Genomic DNA, 21,004 nt, shown 5'->3' on the forward strand with positions numbered 1-21,004 from the left:
CGAAGTACGTTATAGGGAATGACCTAATTAGGAATTAATGTTTAATTATCCAGTGTAAAAGTTCCTTTGTGTATCAAACACCTGGTTGTGAAAGTTTCGGAATCATAGCCTTATTCTCAAAGCCTTTTGTGTGCTCAAAATGGTATGATTGAACACAAAAGGATATTGTGGTATATGCCACAGATGACTAGGTGCATGAACCTGGTCCTACCATGGCAGCACGAAGTAGTTCTCATGGTAGCTGACCTGCTAGCTGTAACTGTCTCTAATGAGGCGCTCATCCTACTGAGCATTAGATTTTATGGCTGTGGAGGGCAGTGTACTCGCAAGTACACTGCCCTGTATCTCCTGTTAATGAACCGCTTCGTTAGTGTTATTTTGTTGGATAAGAAGGTATTTGTTTTGCCGAATGCATTGGGTTTCTAGAAGCTTAGTCCTGTTTAAATGGGATTCACTGCAGACACGTGTAAACACTGCTTGTGCATTTGTGGTACATGCTTTAGGTGTTTGTGTACTATCTATACCGACTTGGTACAAATGATTGACAGTAAGCATTTACGGCGGTGACTAGAGTCTCCTGCTGTTCTTTGTGTTGCTGCTTATTTATTGCGCTACTTACGTCCACATTCTGTCCTTCACATAAAATTGTCAGTGTAACACTAAGCGCAATGTAATCATGAACATTCACCAACTAGCCCCCTTCGTTGGTTTACTAAGCTGCTTATAAGTTGGTGTTGGTGACACTTGCATGTAACCATGTCTGCCAGTGACAACTGTCCTCGCGAAACAGATGTTGGTTGCAAGCTTCAATGTGGTGTTCACAAAGGGTGGTGTGAAATGCAGGTCATAATAGATTGGTAAAGCCCGAATTTCTGTAGCATTTAATTGTGTAACTTTGAGACATCCAGTATTTGGGAGATTCGCTGTACTAGGCAGTGAGCCAGCAACCAAAAGTTGTATTTTAGCTTTGAATTGAGTGAGGTCTCCTTGCTAAGAACACAAAGTTTAGCTAGTTGGTAGGGACTCATGTTAGAAAAAGGTAGGAAAAGGCCTGTGCCTGCATGCCTACGTTTTTTCTAACAGAGCAAGAAAGCCACCATGCCTGAAATACAAAAGTTCGGTGAAAAACTAATTGTTGGCTACTGTGTTAACAGCCATGATATTTGAGGTGTCAGAGAGAGAGGATAATATACTTTAATGATGACTCAAGCCCTGCTTAGGAAAGTGGGAAGGGAGATTGGGCTAAGTATGTTGAACTACTGAAGCTTCACATGCGAAGCTTTGTAGTAGGGTCATTCCATGCCAAATGTCCTGGCCCCAAAATTGACCATCGCTGAAGTTCCTGAAAAAATTTGGGCTAGATATCTTTTGTGTGAATAAGCATTCGCCAAAGTATTTTCGTCTAAAAAAACTTTGTGATCACGTGATCGCTCTTTGAAATTTCCGGGAAAAAGCAAAAGTTGGTTGGGAATTTTTTTTATTCAAGCCTGAAAGTAGGTACAATAATAAAGTTTATTTTAGAACATTGTACTGGCATCCTTCTTTCATATTACGTTATAATTGAATTAATTATAGAATTTTCCGAATTTCTTTGGCTCAGTAAAAAAGCAAAAAAAAAGTTGCGTTTTCAGACATTTCTTGCATAAACTGCGTTGACTTTTCAGCTGCAATAATTTTTCCGACTTTTTGCCTTTTGCTATATTGTATGTTAAAAATAATTCCCAATTATTGAGAAGTATATTTTTTGAGAAAAATACCTCCTAAGTTGGAAAAAAATGACTTTTTGGCGAGATTCAGGCCACATTTAAGCATTAAGGCCCTCCAGATAGAAATATGCCAGATAGGTCAATATACGCACCGACCTCTTAGCTTGTGATATAGAAAGTTTCATTCAAGTAAATTTTGTTTGAAGCAAAAAAAAATTTTTTTAAGTCGGCAATCCATGTCATTAGTAGCCACTGCTGAGCTCGGTCTCACTGCACAATGCGTATGAGCCACCAGAGAGTTTTTGGGCTCACATATGCACTCCGGCTCTTCGCCGAAAAAACGTTGACTGTGTCGGCTATGTCGCTTGACGTCAGTCTAAACACATTGTAAATGGCCTGTTTTTGTCAATTCACCTCTTGTCATTTTTGTGGCTCGGGGCTGTCAGGTTGGCTAACATGGCATCGATGTGGGTGTCTTGCAATAACAGTTAATGGCTAACTTTGCCTCCTGTAGAGCGGGAGGCAACACGGCCGCTTCTTTTCTGCTGTTCCGCACCAGAAGGAAGACTGCTGTTGACCGGGCCACCGACGCTCACAGCTGGAGATTAGAGCCCGATTCAACTTGTCGGTTGCCTTCCGTTTTTTCGTTCACTCATGTTCAACTCTTCACACATGAACCTTTACAGGCAAATCAAAAACTCCATAGTATTCATGCCCGCTTCTTTACTTCAACTTCTTTGGTATTTGAGTATGAGGTGATACCAACCCGAGGAAGTGAAACCGTCACTGGTTTGAAGTGGTGGAATAATCGCGTTCCTTTAACACCGGTTGCTGTGCTGAATCTCAAACCAAGCTCTGCTCTTTTTCCTTGTATTTTGCAATTAGGTACCCACATTACTGTAATTCCCTTGATATTACTTTTGGCCCAGTCAAACAGATCCTCTGGAGATTGAATCTGGCTGTGATATGGCCGCTGCAAGCTTGCTCTTGCTGCCAGACGTTTGAGTGTGCCGCCAACACCATCGCATGCACGTTTGCCGTGTGAAGTGGCGAAGAAATTCCATTGTGCCGATAGATTAAAGTCCTGCTCATGGTAGCAAACGTTCAAAAAGTTCTATTTGTTCTTATATTGTGATGAAGCTCCATCGGAGAAATAATGAATTTTTTTTACTTCAGGCAGATATTGTTTTACTACCTCGAGCACTGCACTCTGAAATGTGTGTACTGCGACTGTATCATGCTCCAGGCAGTCAGAAACAACAGTGAAACACCACGCAGAAACCTCCCCAGGGTCGCTTTGCGCCTTCCGAAAATGGACAACTACGGGATGTATTGTGGCTTGGGTGTTAACCCAGTGGCACGACTGTGGTGCGTCCTGAAGTATAAAACTGTAATTTTCCACGAAATCCAACATCATGACGACCTCGTGTTGGCTTAGGTTAAACTTCAGTTCTCGAAAGTAGCGAGCTTGCTGCTTACTGATAAAATGGTGGATCTTAAGTTGATTCAACATGTCTGTGAACTTTTCGGAAAACTCTTCTGTTTTCAAAACCATGCTTTCGAGTCTACAGCGGACTCCACTTATCCATTGCCGGACAAGGATACTGTCTCTGCTCTCTGCGACATGGGCAAGACTTTGTCGAAGCAGATTCTCAGCGTGCTTTATGCCAGGGCAGGATGCACATTTGCCGAAAATGAAATCTTGGTTATCAAGTCAACATACAAGTGTAGCCAGGAGCTCTTCAGTTGTCTCCTTGAGCCCACTAGAATGAAGCATTAGTTTAAAGTTCTGATGGCTCACGCAGACACACTGTGTGTGTGCCACTTCCACCAGCCAAAACACAGTGGGGAGGACGCAAAGCGGCGAACGTTGAAAAGCCACACTTTAAATTGTAAGTCTTCTTCCATTTTTCATGCATTTCCTTCAGGTTCACCAACAATAGTCGCTTTTGATGGCCTTTCAGAGTGTCCTTTTTTCCTGGTAGGCAATAAGACGCAGAGTCATCCTCGTAAGAAGCTCAGACCGATGACTTCACCTCCTCACTAACTGGACTACCACGTCTTGTTTGCGGCCTGCCTAGAATCCCACTGTTAGGCTTGACATTCATTGCCTCGCGAACTTGTCATTCCGATGCACCAAAGAACTCCATCATTTTTTCACGAGACCAAGATTGGGGGGCTAAAGTGAGGTACTGTATTTTTTCTCTGTTATGTTCTTGGGAAAACTTGTTTTTCAAGTCTTGCATCAAGCAGACATAATCATTCAGGAGGAGTTCAGCGCCCTCGCGTTTGTCAAGGGTCGATGGTTGGCACATTTCCGGGGACGTAGCCGTTATTCCCTTCGCGTTTTCTCACATTGTTTCCACTTACTTTTTAGCGTGCGTCTGTTTTCCGCGCTGCAGTTTCCTTTTTACGCTGCTGCCAAGATCTCTTTCTAAGGCCTCCTTTTCTGTTCCTGTATCACTTGATTCAGGCTCACTTTCACTACCTCCGACCAGAACGTCAAGTTGTTCTTCTGGCAACACCAAATTTGCCATTCTTTGAGTACTATACAAGTGCCGCTTGCAAGCTTCACAGATTCAATTACCTGGAACCAGCCGTACAGAAGGGTGGGCATCAACGGCCAGTGTGATGACGGTCGACCCCCGGCAATGCTTCGCATGTCCAAAGAATGTGTCTGAGCACAACTTCGAAGCGACTTTAGAAGTGTATCGATGAAGGTAAAGTTGTTTGTGGTGCATACAAATGGTCGCATCGTCACCATCCGCTGCGCTGCGCTCAAGAAGACGCCGATCTATGTCAGTCAAACTAACTACAGTTGTCAGCCTCTGCTCGCTGCAGTAAGTTGTTTTGCGGCAGTTCTTTGGGCCGAAAGAGCATGGCGGAAATTCGCTTCCTGAAAAATAGTGCCAAGCGTGCCAGTAAGCCTCCAGAAATAAGCTCGTTTTAGCTGCACTGCATTCTGTTGGTCTCATTGTCTAAGATTTTGGATTTTCTGACATACCTCAAAACATGCCACACTGTAAATGGGCTGATTAGATAACCTCAGTCTGTTCACGAAACTATCGCGAAATTGATATAGCAAGCATCGTTTTAGATGATGCCTTGAATTATTATTCTCGTGGAAAAATCTGATTCAGTGCAGGCGCTCTAGGTGAACTGCGCAAATATTTCAAATAGCAAGTCAATGCTCGAGACATTTCCTTACCTTTAGCATTGCAAGAAATTGATGCTGGAGGGCATGATACTGAAGCTTGGATTTCGCATCCATTCTCAACGTGTTGGACAGAGTTATGTGCCATATTCTTTCCGACGTTCCTTCGTTGCGACAACGTTTGTACGCATTCCCTTAAGATTCGCTCACAGGAAGCCTCGTCTGCCGCCTTGTGTGTCTGTTAGCTGATCACACTATTTTCATCGGAGAAACACATGAATACAGAGGTAAGGGTAAACAAACATCCCCAGAAGGGTGTAAAGCAGTTTTCCTTGCGTTTTCTTAAGCACCGAAACAGCAAAAACCAAAAGAACGTCAAAAAATTTTAATCTGCAGTAGTTATATATACTTCCTATATGAATACAACAATCAAACCCTGGCCCTCAGTCCCCGGCAGCCGCGAAGCAACTGACCACGGCGGCGGTCAGATCTGTGACGCTGCAGAGGGTTCTAAGAATACCTGGCTTTGGACAGGCCGCCATTGGAATCTGAACCCTGGCAACGTTTAACGTTAGAACGTTATCTAGTGAGGCGAGTCTAGCAGTGTTATTGGAGGAATTAGAGGGTAGTAAATGGGATATAATAGGGCTCAGTGAGGTTAGGAGGACAAAAGAAGCATATACAGTGCTAAAAAGCGGGCATGTACTGTGCTACGGGGCTTAGCGGAGAGACGAGAACTAGGAGTCGGATTCCTGATTAATAAGGAACTAGCTGGTAACATACAAGATTTCTATAGCATTAACGAGAGGGTGGCAGGTCTTGTTGTTAAACTTAATAAAATTGAAGGTGGTACAAGTCTATGCCCCTACATGCAGTCATGATGACCAGGAAGTCGAAAGCTTTAATGAAGACTTGGAATCGGCGATGGGTAAAGTCAAAACAAAATACACTATACTGATGGGCGACTTCAATGCCAGGGTAGGCAAGAAGCAGGCTGGAGACAAGTCAGTGGGGGAATATGGCATAGGCTCTAGGAATAGCAGAGGAGAATTATTAGTAGAGTTTGCAGAACAGAATAATATGCGGATAATGAATACCTTTTTCCGCAAGCGGGTTAGTCGAAAGTGGATGTGGAGGAGCCCGAATGGTGAGACTAGAAATGAAATAGACTGTATACTCTGCGCGAACCCTGGCATCATACAAGATGTAGACATGCTCGGCAAGGTACACTGCAGTGACCATAGGATGGTAAGAACTTGAATTAGCCTAGACTTGAGGAGGGAACGGAAGAAACTGGTACACAAGAAGCCAATCAATGAGTTAGCGGTAAGAGGGAAACTAGAGAAATTCCGGATCAAGCTACAGAACAGGTATTCGGCTTTAACTCGGGAAGAGGACCTTAGTGTTGAAACAATGAACGAGAATCTCATGGGCATCATTAAGGAGTGCGCAATAGAAGTCGGTGGTAACGCCGTTAGATAAGAAACCAGTAAGCTATCGCAGGAGACGAAAGGTCTGATCAAGAAACGCCAATGTATGAAAGCCTCTAACCCTACAGCTAGAATAGAACTGGCAGAACTTTCTAAGTTAATCAACAAGCGTAAGACCGGACATCAGGAACTATAATATGGATAGAATTGAACAGGCTCTCAGGAACGGAGAAAGCCTAAAAACAGTGAAGAAGAAACTAGGAATAGGCAAGAATCAGATGTGTGCGTTAAGAGACAAAGCCGGCTATATCGTTACTAATATGGATGAGATAGTTCAAGTGGCTGAGGAGTTCTATAGAGATTTATACAGTACCAGTGGCACCCACGACGATAGTGGGAGAGAGAATAGCCTAGAGGAATTCGAAATCCCACAGGTAACACCAGAAGAAGCAAAGAAAGCCTTAGGAGCTATGCAAAGGGGGAAGGCAGCTGGGGAGGATCAGGTAACAGCAGATTTGTTGAAGGATGGTGGTCAGATTGTTCTAGAGAAACTGGCCACCCTGTATATGCAATGCCTCATAACCTCGAGCGTACCGGAATCTTGGAAGAACGCTAACATAATCCTAATCCATAAGAAAGGGGACGCCAAAGACTTGAAAAATTAGACCGATCAGCTTACTGTCCGTTGCCTACAAAGTATTTACTAAGGTAATCGCAAATAGAATCAGGAACACCTTAGACTTCTGTCAACCAAAGGACCAGGCAGGATTCCGTAAAGGCTACTCAACAATAGACCATATTCACACTATCAATCAAGTGGTAGAGAAATGTGCAGAATATAACCAACCCTTATATATAACTTTAATTGATTACGAGAAAGCGTTTGATTCAGTCGAAACCTCAGCAGTCATTGAGGAGGCATTACGTAATCAGGGTGTAGATGAGCCATTTGTAAAAATACTGGAATATATCTATAGTGGCTCCACACCCACCGTAGTCCTCCACAAAGAAAGCAACAAAATCCCAATAAAGAAAGGCGTCAGACAGGGAGATACGATCTCTCCAATGCTATTCACAGCATGTTTACAGGAGGTATTCAGAAACCTGGAGTGGGAAGAATTGGGGATAAAAGTTGATGGAGAATGCCTTAGCAACTTGCGATTCGCTGATGATATTGCTTTGCTTAGTAGTTCAGGAGACCAATTGCAATGCATGCTCACTGACCTGGAGAGGCAAAGCAGAAGGGTGGGTCTGAAAAATAATCTGCAGAAAACTAAAGTAATGCTTAACAGTCTCGGAAGAGAACAGCAAATTACAATAGGCAGCGAGGCACTGGAAGTGGTAAGGGAATACATCTACTTAGGGCAGGTAGTGACCACGGATCCGGATCATGAGACTGAAATAACCAGAAGACTAAGAATGGGCTGGGGTGTGTTTGGCAGGCATTCTCAAATCATGAACAGCAGGTTGCCATTATCCCTCAAGAGAAAAGTGTATAACAGCTGTGTGTTACCAGTACTCGCATATGGGGCAGAAACCTGGAGGCTTACGAAAAGGGTTCTGCTGAAATTGAGGACGACGCAACGAGCTATGGAAAGAAGAATGATCAGTGTAACGTTAAGGGATAAGAAAAGAGCAGATTGGGTGAGGCAACAAACGCGGCTAAACGACCTCTTAGTTGAAATAAAGAAAAAAAAATGGACATGGGCTGGACATGTAATGAGGAGGGGAGATAACCGATGGTCATTAAGGGTTACGGACTGGGTTCCAAGGGAAGGGAAGCGTAGCAGGGGGCGGCAGAAAGTTAGGTGGGCGGATGACATTAAGACGTTTGCAGTGACAACATTGCCACAATTAGTTCATGACCGGGGTAGTTGAAGTATGGGAGAGGCCTTTGCCCTGCAGTGGGCGTAACTAGGCTGATGATGATGATGATATATACTAGCCGCCGTCTGCTGGGCGGCAGACAAGGAGGAGAAAGCAGACGACGATACGGAGACGAGGAGAGCGGCGGCACGTATGCAGTGCCTACTAATGACATGGGTTGCTGACATAAAAAAAAAAAAAAATTCTTGCTTCAAACAAAATTTACTCGAATGAAACTTTCTATATCACAAGCTAAGAGGCCGGTGCGTATATTGACCTATCTGGCATATTTTTATCTGGAGGGCCTTAATGCTTAAATGTGGCCTGAATCTCGCCAAAAAGTCATTTTTTTCCAACTTAGGAGGTATTTTTCTCAAAAAATATACTTCTTAATAATTGGGAATTATTTTTAACATACAATATAGCAAAAGGCGCAAAGTCGGAAAAATTATTGCAGCTGAAAAGTCAACGCAGTTTATGCAAGAAATGTCTGAAAACGCAACTTTTTTTTGCTTTTTTATTGAGCCAAATAAGTTCGGAAAATTCTATAATTAATTCAATTATAACGTAATATGAAAGAAGGATGCCAGTACAATGTTCTAAAATAAACTTTATTATTGTACCTACTTTCAGGCTTGAATAAAAAAAATTACCTCCAACCAACTTTTGCTTCTTCCCGGGAATTTCAAAGAGCGATCACGTGATCACAAATTTTTTTTTCGACGAAAATATTTTGGCGTATGCTTATTCACACAAAAGTAATCTAGCCCAAATTTTTTCAGGAACTTCAACGATCGTCACTTTTGCGGTCGGGACGTTTGGCATGGAATGACCCAGTAGTGAGTTAAGTAACTCTTTAATGTGAAATGTGTCTAGACCTAGTCCTTGAGTGTCACGACCTTACGGTGGCAGCTATCCTGGAATGTGTTTAGCCCTTTGCGTTCCTGCATGAGGTGATGCACACTTGGAGCTACCTCCCTTGTGCTTTTCTTTCGACCACCCTCAGCATTTCCCTTATGGGTAGTTGGCGTCATTGCATTGCCATTTCTGCTGCCATGACACTGTCATGGCATATCTTAGATTGTTGTTGCTTAATTAGGACTTGTGCCCCTTGAGATAGCACTCTGGAAAGAGGGTTGTCAAAATCGTAGATCTCAGTTGGGAAGTCCTCTATGCAGAGTTTCTGGAGGCAATGCCATTCCTCTTCAGGGCCTTGCTGTAGAACGTCCGGGGACAAGTCCATGGGTAGGAAGTGGTGATTCAGTCATGCCTCATTTGCCAGCCTATGAGCTAGCTTGTTTCCAGGGTTTCTAGCATGGCCTGACACCCAGTTGATGGTTATCTTATGGTCTGTCTCTTGTAATGTGCCTTTGTGCAGTCTTGATGTGGTAGGCGGAGGTGTTACGGTTTGGGGGTCCCTTTGGTTCATGCACTGCCATGGTGTTCCAAGTATAGAATATTCTCTTTGTAGGCACTTCACTGCTGTTGATTGACCAAGCCAGATTTGAGACATCAAAAACAGCGCAAAGTTCCAGTTCTATCATCGCCAGTTCATGTTTTGACTCGATCGTGTTGGGTGCAGTGTATTTGTGGGATTTCACAGTAGGTCACTGCTGCCATTGAGGTTCTAGAGCTCCATGAACAATCAATGCATGAACGCAACGCTTAGGGGGGGGGGTTGAAATCTGTAAGAGTTCAACTAGTGGACTGTCCATTTTGGCCACTGCTGATTGGATGCAGCTGTATGAGAGAAGAGGAAACGAGTGGCCCTAGCCAATCAGCAGTGGCCGAAATGGACAGTCCACTAGGTGGACTCTTACACAATACCCCCCCTGATATTCTGCATTTGAGGCTGCCTGTGTGATGGTTCTACGTTCGGGTTTGTGCATGCCTTGGTTCATTTCACCCAGCAAGAACTTTGTTTCCACCATGAGCTCATAGGATGGGACGTAAGGGGGCGGGCTTTCTGGCTCACAGAATTTATTGTTGCCATCATTTATGAGCAGGGATTGACATTTGATTGTAAGTGTGCGGTGTACCTCTGCCCCTTTTACTCGGCTTTATTATCATTTAGAGGGTCGGCAGATTTGTGTAGCTATATAACTCTTTCACCTTTGTGTGTTGAGGAAGTTCAGTGAATATGCACATTTCCACTTTATATATTGCTTCAGTTGTGCAATGAGCCTCTTTGAAAAATAGAAGCACATGGTGCCATATGTCGCCTACAAAACAAGGATGGACTAGACCAGGATGCTTCAGATTTCCATAATGAGCCCCGCCAGATTTGTTTGATCCTTTTGATGAGGTGGAGGCGTTGGTCACTAACGCTGAAGCTGGTGAAGTCATTGTATCGCTCATACCTTCTTTACAGGAACCCCTTATTAGCTGGATTAGGGTAAGCCTTGCCGAGGTCATCCGAGTTCTTAGCCACTGATACGGTGTTTTACCTTTCTCCTTTGGTGTAGGTATCCATAGATTAGACACTACATTTGAGGTGTCACATGTGTGAATTATGTCTGTAAAGAACTGAGCAGGTACCATGAGGTGTCGGGCAACTTTGGTCATCATCATATGAGTTTTATGGCTTACGTGCAGTACCCTGGGAAATCTTATGATAAGAAATTTTCATAAATCAATTGGCTGCTTGATAACCGAAACCTGAGCTCTTCTCTGATAGCTTTCAAATTATCGCATTCACTACCTACGAACTGCCAAGTTTTATGTGACAGTTGTCACAGCTGATTGTCATGCATGCTTCTCTTGGAAGCAACTTTCAGGCCTTGTTGCTTATTAGACTGGCCACAGAGAGCTTACTGAACTATTTTGTTCTTTAAGCGTTGTGATGCCAGCACTGCTGTTGTCACCTTGTAGGGAGCCAGAAATGCTTGTCAAGCTGATCCCTCAGCATTCAGTTCTGGCTCCTCCTTTCTAGAAAAGGAAATAAAGTTGACTTGAAATGGAATTGAAGCAAGTCTCCTACAATAACATTACAAGCACTTGGGGCAGTGTTCAGTGCCCGTGCTAGGTTCTAAAGGGAATGCACGCATTGCACTCTTCCAGTGCTGCGCATGGTTCACTTGCACTGTTGTCACAATATGTTGATTGTGCCCGTACCTGCTGTAACAACAGTTGCTCTGGCATTGAGCTGTTGAGTGCAAAGTCACAAGTTTGATTCTTGTGGGATGGATGGGAGTTGATATTTCATTATTGGGAAACAAGTGCTTTTTTCCTTGTTTGTGTTCTCTTCATGTCTCGTCGATCGCTGGTTTATTATGGCTTCATATATAGAAAAATTTGCTCTTGAAGTGTTTCTTAAGTTTGATATTAGGGTTGTATACTCTGTGGGAATTCGATTTTGTCATATGAATGTCGTCAATTAAAATCTAAATTCTTCAAATTCCTGCAGTGTGATAAAAGCTTCGTGTTCAGAATCATTGTTATAGCAGCATTTCCTTCAACTTTCTTGATATTGTTCCTTATGTTGGCAAAAAAAATGATTGTTTAAGGTGCTGTTATTTCTGCCCACTTCTAGGAAACTTGTACAGGGTTCGCACAGCCCCTTGAAACCCTTGAATATCCTTGATATTGACAGTATAAGTTCAAGGGCCCTTGAAACTACTTGAATACCCGTGAGCTCCTTGTAATCCTTGAAAATCCCGAGGGATTTGTTCCGATAGAGAAAATTAACGACGTACCTCTGCAAGTCACGCTGAATTAAAAGGCCCTTTCGCTTACGAATGCCCATGAAAACAAGCTGTGTTGACTAAAGGGCAACATCAAGAAGTTTCGGTTTTAAATCCCGCAGCCCCTACATCGTCTAGCAACTAATACAGTGAAACCTCGTTAAACCGTAGTCTGCCGGAGCTCGGAAAAAGTACGTACTAAACGGTAGTACTGTTTAAGCGAAATAGCATGAGATCGCCCACTTACCTGTCGAAAACGGAACTCAGAGAGAGTTGCGATGAAAGGGGAAAAACATGCAGTATTTATTCACTTCGCGGGACGTAAGTGTTATTTTCATTTGATGTCGCGGCGGCCTAGCACGACGACAGCGGCCTCAAACTTACTGAAGCTGCGTGCCAGCTTCTCAGCCAGCCCCCCTCCTCTCGGCAAACACTCGCACGGCAGATTCCTCGTTGGCGTTACGTATTCTCCGTGCACGCGCGCAGTAGTGCTGCATAAGTCCCGGGGCGCCTTTTTCATTGCCGGGTGCCGGAGTTCGGAAATCTTTTCGTTTGGAATAGTTACGTTATCGCGCCCCTGTTCTTGCGACGATCGCATTCATGAGGCTGACGTAACGCGCAGCTTCTGCCACTGTCGGGCCTGAATAGCCCGTGCTGTCGCTTTCCGTGTCGTCCTCATCACTGTCGCTAGTTGACACTTCGGCAACAACAGCGGCAACGATGGTGAAAAGTCGAACCTCGAAGCCGACATATCTCTTCGCGGTCGCAGCAGCGCTGCCGAGCAACTTTGCATTCCAAATGCCACACACTGTAGTCAACAGCAGATCCATGTCGCGGGCCAGCGCCGACTTCTTCGTGTCACGTTCGGTAACACGGACGATGTCTCATTTTTCTTCTATGCTGAGCACCCGGCGTCTTTTTTATCCTAACTTCGGCATGACGCGAGTACTCGCTTGCACGACGCCACAACGCTCTCTGGCACGGCGTCCATGCGGCGTCGAAATGATGTTGATGTTGATGCGGCTTCACGTGCAAACGCAAAGGGCGCTTGGAGGCCGTTGTACCGATCTCTGAGGCTTGTTGTTCTGCCGGGCCGCCCGATGGAGAGGACGCACCGCCGTGTTTGCGCGACGAAAAGTGGAAACGCTACGTTTTAACCGATGCGTACGCAATAAGCTGGTACGGTTTATGCGGATACAAAATACATTATGTTCAATGGCCGCTGAGTCTGGGAATTGACTTTACTACTTTTAAACCGAAACTACTGTTTAAGCGGGTACGGTTTAACGAGGTTTTACTGTATGCATCGGAAATCGAATCCAATCCAATGCGAGGCATATCGCTCGGTCGGTTACAGTGCCTAAAACATACTCTAGTGCACCGTCCACCGAGCGTCTGCAACGCGCGACGTTGGCACGGGCAGCGATGCCTGCCGCCGCGGCCCACCAGACGGCGATGCCTGTCGGCACCATACTAAACCGTGGGGAGTTCGAATGGCGTTCGTTTGCGATGCGTTGATTGCAATGCGTAGTTCAGTTCGCGCCTTGCTGCCGCTTTCGTTGCAGTCTTTTCTTGTTGTGAGTGGGTGTTTTGCGTCTATGTGTGCGCTCGTCTGTCAAAAGAAACTTTAAACAGGTCGCGAAACTGCGATTTCCCAGACAGACGTGGAAAGAAACGGCTCCTCTCATTACCCAGCGCGTCCGCAGACCCCGAATGTATCGCGGATTGATACAAGAACATAACAGAGGCAGATCGCCGGGCAAATGGGGAGGCTCGCGTCGTGTCTTGCTGATGTCCGCCCATGCCTCAGCATGGTCCGGCACACTCTCGTAGTACAGCGCACCAAGCGGCCGGCGGCGGCAGGCGTCACTCTCGGTGCTACCGCGACACCCGCGCTCGGCGCACTAGTGAGTGCTCTTTTAGGCACTATAGTTGGACCGTCTGTCGGCCTCGTGCGCGCCATTTCAGCAAAGTTCGCGTTTGCGTTGTGTGTTTGCTTTGACAAGATGCCGGGCGGGAAGTGCAAGTTTCAGTCTGCGTGGCTGCAACATACGGACTATCGTCACTGGGTGAGACCGGAACCAAGCGATCCTTATCGAGCAAAGTGCGCAATATGTCAGAAGACGGTCGACATTGCAACGATGGGGGAATCTGCCTTGAAGAGCCACCAGAAAGGCGCGAAGCACCGATCCAAAACTGCAGCAGGTGAGGGCTGCTCATCCGTCGTCGCAAGTTTGGTGCAAGCGGGAAATCTGACGTCCGCGGCTCCTTGTAAGCGTGAAACCACGGCAACTTCCTCTCGGGCTGCGACACTTGACGAAGACTGCAAAAAGCATGATTGCGTGATCGAAGCCGAGATTTTGTGGACGATGAAAGTTGTGTCGTCACACTACTCCTACAGCTCCAGTGGATCCACTTCCCAGCTATTCCAAAAGATGTTTCCGGATAGCGAGGTCGCGAGAAGCTTCACTTGCTCTGAGAAAAAATGCGCGTATGTCGCGTGCCACGGTCTACGCCCATTTTTCACTTCGCAGGTACAACAAATGATGGAGAAGTCTGACAATTTTGTTGTGATTTTCGACGAAACCTTGAATGAATACCTGCAAAGAAAACAACTTGATGTTCACGTCAGATTGTGGAACAACTGTGAGGTGGCAACCAGATACCTGACTTCGACATTCATGGGTCACAGCACAGCGGACGACCTTATGCAGAAGTTGACGGAAACACTCGCGTCTTTTCCCCTGAGCAAGATTGTGCAGCTCTCGATGGACGGCCCGAATGTCAACTGGAGTCTTTTCAACAAGTTGCAGCAGCACATGAAGAATGACTTTCAAGTTCAGTGCTTGGATATTGGTTCATGTGGCTTGCACACAGTGCATAATGCTTACAAAGCAGGAATGCATGCGACGAGCTGGCCAGTTGACACCTTTCTTTCGAGCTTATTCTCACTCTTCCATGATGCACCGGCCCGCCGTGAAGATTTTGTTGAAGAAACAAGGAGCAAGCTGTTTCCACTTCCTTTCGTACCCCACCGTTGGGTTGAGAACGTGCCAGTACTGGAGAGAGCCCTGGCTATGTGGGAGCATTTGAGGCACTACACCGAAGCAGTGAGCGAGCATAGGCTACCCTTGCCGAAATGTAGAGCGTATGAGAACGTCAGTGATTTCCTAAAGGACCAGCTTGCACTTGCGAAACTGAACTTTTCCCTAAACATTGCAATGGTTGTGCAGCCTTTCTTGACTGTTTTTCAGAGTGATTCTCCAAAGACATTTTTTTTAGCGAAAGAGCTCGAAACTGTTTGGAGGAGCCTCCTTGCAAAGTTCATGAAGCGCTCGGTGTTGACAGAAGCCACGAGCATCACGAAACTGCTGCGAATTGATGTTCATGACACTGCCAATTACACGTCACTTGAGAAGGTGGACGTTGGACGAATGGCTGAGAAGATCTTAAAGAGCGGAAAAGCGAGTACCAAGTGTGTTTTTGAATTTAGGGGTGAGTGTCGGAAGTTCATTGTGAACATGATCCTGAAAATCATGGAGAGAAGTCCTATTAGGTACCCTCTGGTTCGAGGGTTGTCATGTTTCGACCCCAGGGAGATGTCAAAGACAGAAATGTGCCTTGGGAAGCTGAAAGTTGTTCTTAACTGTTTAATTGACAGCAAGCTTCTTTCTGAGCACAAGAGCGATATTGTGTGTGCACAGTACATTCAGTTCTGCCAAGAAAAACGGCATGAACTGCAAAACTATGAAAGAGACCAGGAACGCCTTGACGTTCTCTTCGTGCGCCTTTTGAAGCATGACCCGGCGTTCTCGATGTTGTGGGAAGTACTGAAGGTTCTTCTCTTGCTTAGCCATGGGCAGGCGTCAGTAGAAAGAGGTTTCAGTGTAAACAAGCAGATCGCGGTGGAAAATATGGCAGAGCTCTCGTATATCTCACAACGAGTCATCTGCGAGGCCGTGAAAACCCACGGTGGGCTGCTTAACGTTCCGCTGTCGAAAGAACTGAAGTCATCAGTGCGCCAAGCCAGGCATAGGTATGCGTTATACATGGACGAACAGAAGAAGCAAGCTGTAGCACAGCAGGTAACCTTGAAGAGAAAAGAACTCGAGCTAGAGCTACAGAGCATGCAAGAGAAGAAGACAAAGCTCCAAAAAACTCTTAAGTGTTTGCAGGAGTCAGCGGATCGCTTTTCAGAAGACGCCGAAGCAAAAAATGACCTGACTTGTCTTGTCAAGGCCAACAGTTTCCGTCGAACAGCCAAAAAAAAAGAAGCGGAGATAACAGCTCTTGAAAGAGAAATTAATGCGAAAATAGGGCTCCTTTCCTAAGTCATGTGAGGAAATAAAATGCTAACACTCCTTGAATTCTGCCTTTTTGCATCCTTGAAATCCTTGAAATATCCTTGAATTTTCAGTCAAATATTGTGTACGAACCCTGCTTGTAAGCGCTGTTCTACCTTCCCCTTGAAGTATGCAGGGCATCGACTTGCACCAACGCTCTGCATTTCGAGTTTTGTCTGAAAGTGTACAATAGCACTCCTGTGACTGCTCTTTAGTCTGGGTATTTACTAAATATTATATTACGTAACAAAAGGCATCATCCTTTGTTGGCTTTCATCCTGCAATGCGAAATGTCATGTCAGTACGAAACCCATCATGTGTAAGTTCAGCTAGGGTTGTCAACTTCTTTACTTCAAGTAGGGAGGATAAAAAAAAAACATGGGTTAGAGCTATTTAATTTGCCTCACTGGAAACTGGGAGAGAGTCCTCTATGACAAAATGCATGCAGTTATACCTTGACAAGGTTTTGAGGGTAAAAACTAGTTGTAAGCACTCCACGTACGCAATTGGTGTTTGACGGTGAATACTTCCACAACTGTGGCCACTTTGAGCAGCTTGCAAAGGGCCACGGCCAGTGCTGGCTGCATCCTTTGACATCCGACTCATTTGGCGCACTGAATAGCAGCCAGTTATGCGTACAAGCGTCTTGCATGAGTCTTCTGCCTGAAGGTCCTGAATGTACTAGCTGCTTGCTTTGTATCAACATCATCTTGGCTGAGTCATGCTGGCAGTGCTGTTGGTGCAAATAGTTATCTTGTGATTGAGAGGGTGTTGCATGGAGAATAGAAGTGGCCACATGCACACAGCTTCTCACTTTTCGGGCCTTTGAACCTTTGTTTGTGTGAAAGATGAATGGCCATGTTTAGCCAGGCAGGGAAGGGGGGTCGCAGTAAAAATTCAATGCTGATTTGATGTACAATTTGGAGTCTTGTTTACGAAGTAATACGTTGAAACGGCTGCCTTGGATATTCATTTTAAATCGTAGCGAAAAAAAAAAGTGGTTGCTTGCTATTCTCTACTACTAAATGGAATGGTTTTGTTGGCCATGCATTGGCATGATGTATTATAATTGGCATGACTCTTATCAGTATTCCTATTTTCCACGCACAGTCTTCAATTGGAACAAATTTATCCAGGCATCATCTTAGTCTCTCCTGTCACACCGAAGTAACACTGTTGCACCATTTCACATTTGTTATCGTAGTACTATTATTGCACTAACCTAGAAACAGATGCCATAGTTGTTTTATATTCATTCGTATTGTATTACATCCTTAATATTAAAGTAAAGTAATCTTTGAACAGGTTCCATTGTGATTTTTTGTTTTATCTGTTATTACACTAATCTTGAAACAGTTTCCATTGTCACTTTTTGTATTATGGCTGTAATTTTGAAACTGCCCACCTGCTTGAACCCAAGGGTCTGCAGTGTGTAATAAATAATGAAAAGTAATAATTAAAAGAGAAGAGACCTGTTTAGCGAAAGAAATGTTTATGGCCTCTTTGGGCAGGAAGTTCAGATGTATTTTCATATTACCACTTCTGCTGTGCTGCAGAAGTGTCAACTCTTGCTAGATTTATTGTTCCTTTCTATGTCTGTTACAATCATTTGCATGATGATCTGACAATGAATTGTTGAGGTCACCGGATGGTTTGTGCGCAATTAGTAAAATTGGGACATTGATCCTATTCATATTGTTTACCTGTTGGTGTTGCACTGTATTTTTTAGTTCTTGATGCAGTACTGGCTTATTGGCACTTTAAGCAGTTGTTTAGTATTATTTTGGGATTATGAAGGCTGCAGTGCAGTTCGGGCACAGCTTTGGAGCAAAATGTGAGTTGTTTTCGATAACCTCTGTAGTGTTACCAGATTTTGTGGTTTAGTTAAGATTGCTATTAAGGGTGTGAGAGGTGGCTGGATCTTGTAAAGCTGTCTAGTGCTACCCACCAGGGTGGCTTAGTGGCTATGCCATAGCGCTGCTAAGCACGAGGTCATAGGTTTGATACCCAGCCGCCACCGCTGCATTTTGATAAGGGTAAAATGCAAAAATGTTCTTATACTGTTCATTGGGGGCACATTAAAGAACCCTAGGTGGTCAGAATTAGTTTGAAGTTCCCCAGTATGGCACGCCTCATAATCAGGTGGTGGTTTTGGCACACACAAAAAGAATATCCTTGGAATCTTTTCGGGGGGTTTGAGGGGTGTGGTTTTTAAAAGAAAGCTCACTCTCCGATATTGGCTTTATACTGGATTGCCGTGTCAAGCAGTTATTTGCTGAAGTTATTTCCTTGCCGTAATCATTTTATACCTTCTCTGTGTAAACGTGCAGCTGAATTAAAAGTGGTTTGGTGCACATTTTCTGACCTGCACATTCAATATGCGAGTGGCAGCTTATGATATATTAAAAAGAAAGATCATTACTGTACTCTGCCAGTACTTTCCCCTGGGGCAGAAACTAGTGGGGATAACAAAGACTTCAAAGGCAGCTAAAGTCCATACAACTTGCAGTAAAATGAAATGTGGTGGGATTAAGTTAGAGATAGGGAGTCTGCAGAATGGGTTAGGGAGCTAACACGTGTGTAGCTGATGCTCTAGTTGATAAAGAAGTTTAGCTGTTAATGTTAGCAGGTTACTTTTAGTCTTTTAATGACGGAATGGGTAGCAAGGGAAGGTGCACTTTAGCATGGCAGAGGATTAGGTGGTAGTATGAGATGTGGAAATTTGCAAGCATAGGGTGGTCAGCTGACAAACAACAGGTTAACTGGCACTTGCTAGATGTCTTTGTTGCGCTCTGTACTTGAATACTTGTGACTCGGTGAAGTGCTATGATATATGTATATATATATATATATATATTGAACTGAACTTGTTTCATTTGAGTGAACCTAAGTTTCACCTTATTAGTTCGAGCGTACAATTTTTTCTGACTGCAAGTGTACGTACAGCGAGGTACATTGCCCGTGTCTCGGAATTGCAGTGCATGCTAATTGACACACGTACAGTCTTGAGCTTTTTGCCATAGTACATCTATGTAACATATCAGTGCCTTGGTCATTAACCCTTTGACTGCCGGATATTTTTGTGGAAACTACTCAGCCCTTGCCAGGTTTCACGTGTTTGTTTAGTGGGCATTTCTTGCTACATAGAAACTGGTTCTCCATCTTTCGATTCTGAATTCATCAACATAAATCTCCTCTTCAGTCAAAGTATGGATGGACCTGCCACACTGCTTTGCCATGGCTGCCCTGCCTAGACAGCGACAGCTCCGCGACATTTGCTCCACCTGCAATGAGAAATTACACTTATAACTTCCTTACGTGTTTACATAAGCTTGCCATAGATAGCACAACAGATGTGCAGTGTTATTTTCTGCACAAGTTGCTTTTGGAGAAGCAGGGAGTGCTCTGAAAACACAACTAGTGTATAGTACTCGGGAATGGCAGGAGTGGTGCAGCAGTGGGTGCTCGAGTTATCTTGGGAGTGGCAAAGAAAGGGTTAAGACAGGCTGTAAGAGATTTAAACAGTGAACATACAAGGGAAGTGTAGAGCATGTGTCAATTATAGTCTCAACCAAGTGTATCATAGGTAACCTGTTTCTTTAAATAAAAGGTTGCATTTAATTCAACAGTGGTACTAGCGCAATCACTCGCTGACAGTTATGCCTTGCAGAGTGCATGCTTTGAAATGTAATGCAAATTATGCATTCATTGCAACAAACTTTGCCATTTTGTGTGGTTGCAAGATCACTGAACACCGAAGGCAAGTTCCATTGTGGCATGCTGCTTCGATGTTGAATGTTGCGCTTATTCTACTCACACGTGAAAGGCCTGTACACGGTAGCCAGCCACCTAGCAGGGCTGTAGGAGGGCATTGTCATTTTGATGGGTTTGAATACTTGCAGCCCTGTAATTACAGGGGAAAACTGTAGAGCATCTAGTTGAGTGTTCTGATGTTTTTGTGACTGTTACATGTATAGAGAGAAATGTAGCTTAGGCTTTTATTAAACATAAAACATGAATAGTACCAAGAGACGGGAAACGCAATCGAAGATGGCAGAAGACTACATGGAGCTATGAAATCAGGAAACTTGCGGGCGCTAGTTGGAATCCGTTGGCGCAGGACAGGGGTAATTGGAGATCACAGGGAGAGGCCTTCGTCCTGCAGTGGACATAAAACAGGCTGATGATGATGATGATGATGACGATGACGAATAGCTTTGAACATTTGTGAGTTTTCCTTTGGAGTCTTAAGGTAATGGATGTGCAGACCTGGGTAGTGGCTTCTGTTTTTTGTCTTGCTCAGTGCCTTTGAGATTTAGAATAATAAAGTTGCTTAGGGACAAGCATCCCAGTCGTGTGACATATTGGGAACACCTTTTAAACACCAAATATCCGTGTGAAGTGCAGGCAAAGCTAGTGAAATGTCGCTAGTGTGGCAGTTTACATGTCTTCCTGGCTGTTCGTTGTGACTAACATCGTAGGTGTCTTGAAGGTGTTTTGTGTGCAAAGCAGTTCACACCCATTGCATGGCTTGGAAGACAGCCAAATGAGCGTGTGTGATAAAGGGGCGGTCTGTCCCGCAAATATCGAGGCACCGTGAGCGTGTACTGCTGACAACCTATTTCTGACCTGGCAGCCCTCACTGTCGTGGTTCCAGCTTTTGGATCTGTCTACATGGTGCCAGGCAATGGCTTAGCATGTTGCCTCTGGCCGCTAGCACTGCGAAGTCCGGGGGGGGGGGGGAGGAGGTTTGGTTACACCTTTTGTTTACTCTGTTCTTTTGAGTGCGCCTTATTTGTTAGGTGTTTGGGATGAGCTTAGC

General features: G+C 44.6%; 2 protein-coding genes across 5 annotated transcripts in view; both read left to right on the forward strand.

Annotated features, from left to right (window-relative positions):
* The window catches only part of LOC135921350 (serine/threonine-protein phosphatase 2B catalytic subunit 2-like), a 198,771-nt gene that overhangs the window by 15,265 nt on the left and 162,502 nt on the right, over positions 1 to 21,004 (forward strand). The gene's annotated exons all lie outside the window — the stretch shown is intronic.
* LOC139051535 (uncharacterized) lies at positions 13,651 to 16,184 on the forward strand. The gene has a single exon (XM_070528505.1). It carries the CDS (start codon positions 13,651 to 13,653, stop codon positions 16,168 to 16,170), a length of 2,520 nt encoding a protein of 839 aa, XP_070384606.1. The 3' UTR covers positions 16,171 to 16,184.

The sequence above is a fragment of the Dermacentor albipictus genome, unplaced genomic scaffold, assembly GCF_038994185.2.
Source record: "Dermacentor albipictus isolate Rhodes 1998 colony unplaced genomic scaffold, USDA_Dalb.pri_finalv2 scaffold_12, whole genome shotgun sequence".
Taxonomy (NCBI): domain Eukaryota; kingdom Metazoa; phylum Arthropoda; class Arachnida; order Ixodida; family Ixodidae; genus Dermacentor; species Dermacentor albipictus.

Coding starts and splice junctions, on each gene's coding strand:
- LOC139051535 (XM_070528505.1), top strand. CDS start 13,651: ATGGTCCGGCACACTCTCGTAGTACAGCGCACCAAGCGGCCGGCGGCG.